Consider the following 2500-nt stretch of genomic DNA (forward strand, 5'->3'; position numbering starts at 1 on the left):
TTGTGTTTCGTTGCATTTCATTTTGAATTTCATCATATTTCCTTATCCAGAAATTATACACAGAAAACCCATTTTATGTTTTGTTATGATTTAACAAAGAATCTTTATGACGAAGTGTGAATGACTCTACGAACACATAGGTTTCATATCGTAAACCACAGCATTTGTGTAACAGAATCACTGCAACACAATATTGCAAAGGAATCATTTTATTATGCAATAACACTGGGTGACCTACGTATCTATTTTATACTCACATGATCATCCTCCTCACTCTTTAATCTTTTTTTTTGTTGTTGTATGTGACGTAGATTATCAACCATTAAGTAACGTTATACAAGACATAAGATGCCTTTAAGTAGACACTTTTTTTTATAATGCAGGGGGAGTTATACACGAAACAGAGAAGAAAAAAACGTCACTAAATAACAAGAGTTCTCCAGTTTCTACTTCGTTTCCGCATGCTGTCGCACCTGTTCTCTTTCGAACATTTTAAACAAAAATCCCACAAACTTAAGTATTCAAAAGTCAAGGGTTTGCTCGTGTTTATAGATATATGTAGATATTCCTTTTATCATGATCATATTCTCATCACAGTTCAACGCAAATGGACGACAGATAACGACCTTTCACGGAAGTCCATGCGGTCCAAGAGTCGGGCGGGAGACGGGCGCGAGCGGTGGCTGGTCGAGCGATACTGAAGTCATGTTCTTTGGGAGAAGACCATCTCGGGAGGGGGGAGGGGGGAGGCGTGGTGGCCTCCTCCCTTTCCTCTCCTCCTCCCTTTTTCTATTAGTCTTTCTCTCTCTCTCTCTCTGTTTTTGTCTCTCTTTATTTTTCTTTCTCTCTCTCTCTCTCTCTCGTTCTCTCTCTGTCTCTGTCTCTGTCTCTGTCTCTGTCTCTCTCTCTCTCTCTCTCTCTCTCTCTCTCTCTCTCTCCCTCTCTCTCTCTCTCTTTTCCTCTCCCTCCCTCATTCCCTCCCTCTATTTCCCGTTTCTCATTTTTCTCTCCTTCTGTTTCAAGTGCTAATTTCTCATTCAGTAATAAAAGTTGATTGAATACTACTACTACCACTAATAATAATAATAATGATAATAGTAATGATAACAATAATAATAATAAGGATAACAACCATATGAAAATAACGCCAGCTAACGGTTAACTTCATCGCGCCAGTGTCAACAAAAAGGTAAATAAGTCTGTGTTTGTCTTGTTGCATAAGCACAAGAAAATATTGTCAACTTGTAAAAATGTTCACACCTAATCACAAACATAAATATGGCAGCCAAAAATAGGCAAAATAGTGTTGTTATGTTAGTCGTGTCTTGGAAGTTCGAAAGAATCACTGATGGCTACGTGCTTACAATCTTTTTTTCTTTACTCTGAATACAAGCCTATTTGTTATTTTTATTTTTGTATGCAAGATACTACTATGCAATAATAATCATCATCATAATTATCACTATCATCATCATTATTATTATTTTTACAATTTTCATTATCATTATTTATCTCTTTATCATTATGATTATAATACTAATGATTATTAAACTGATCAATTCCATCATCATCATCAGCAGCAGCATTTTCATGTTCATCATCATCATCTTTATCATAATTGTCATCATAAGCATCATCAGTACTATTCCAATATCATCATCATAGTTGTTAGTAATAATAATGTTATCATCATTGTCAAAATCATAATTATCGTTAATATCATCACTGTTATCATTACTATCATTATTAATATTGTTATTCTTATCATGATTACAATAATGATATCAGTAATAACAATAATGATGATAATGATAATAATGATAATGATGCTAATCATCATCATCATCATCATTATCAACATCATTATCATTATATTTATCAACACCATTATCATTAGAAAGAAGAAGGAGATGGAGAGGATACGAGAGGAAGAAGAAAAGAAGAAAGAGATTAAGAAGAAGAAGAAAAGAAGAGAGAGAAGACGGAGAAAGAAGAAGAAGAAGAAGAAGAAGAAGAAAAGGAGTAGAAAAATAAACGAGGAAGAAGGAAAGGTTAAAAGAAAAGTTATAAGAAAAGAGAGGAGAAAAACCTTCAAAGTAACTCCGGAAGACGACCGTGTTTTTATTCATTTATGACCTGGTTATTGCCTCTTGATCCTCCCTTTCTCTCTCTTCTTGTTTAGCTCTCTCTGTCTGTTTCTCTTTCTGTCTCTTTTTCTCTCTCTGTCTCTTTTTCTCTCTCTGTGTCTCTCTGTCTCTTTTTCTCTCTCTCGCTCTCTTTTTCTCTCTCTTTGCGTGTCTCTCTCTTTTTCTCGCTCTTGCTCTCTTTTTTTCTCTCTCTTTGTGTCTGTCTCTCTGTCCTTCTCTGTCTGTCTATATGTCTCTTTTTCTTGTTCTTGCTCTCTTTTTTTCTCTCTCTTTGCGTCTCTCTCTCTCTCGATCTCTCTGTCTGTTTGCCTGCCTCTCTCTCTCTCTCTCTCTCTCTCTCTCTCTCTCTCTCT

General features: G+C 35.5%; 1 protein-coding gene across 1 annotated transcript in view; it reads right to left on the reverse strand.

Annotated features, from left to right (window-relative positions):
- LOC122253327 (uncharacterized) overlaps positions 1-679 on the reverse strand; it is a 32826-nt gene extending 32147 nt beyond the window's left edge. The window contains exon 1 of the mRNA XM_086554731.1: positions 258-679. Within this exon, the coding sequence (XP_086410857.1) occupies positions 258-323 (66 nt within the window). The 5' untranslated portion in view covers positions 324-679. The remainder of the gene's footprint in view (positions 1-257) is intronic.
- Positions 680-2500: the final 1821 nt, after the last annotated feature.

This window comes from Penaeus japonicus, unplaced genomic scaffold (genome assembly GCF_977035675.1).
Source record: "Penaeus japonicus unplaced genomic scaffold, GWHDUDI00000001_assembly GWHDUDI00000030, whole genome shotgun sequence".
NCBI lineage: Eukaryota > Metazoa > Arthropoda > Malacostraca > Decapoda > Penaeidae > Penaeus > Penaeus japonicus.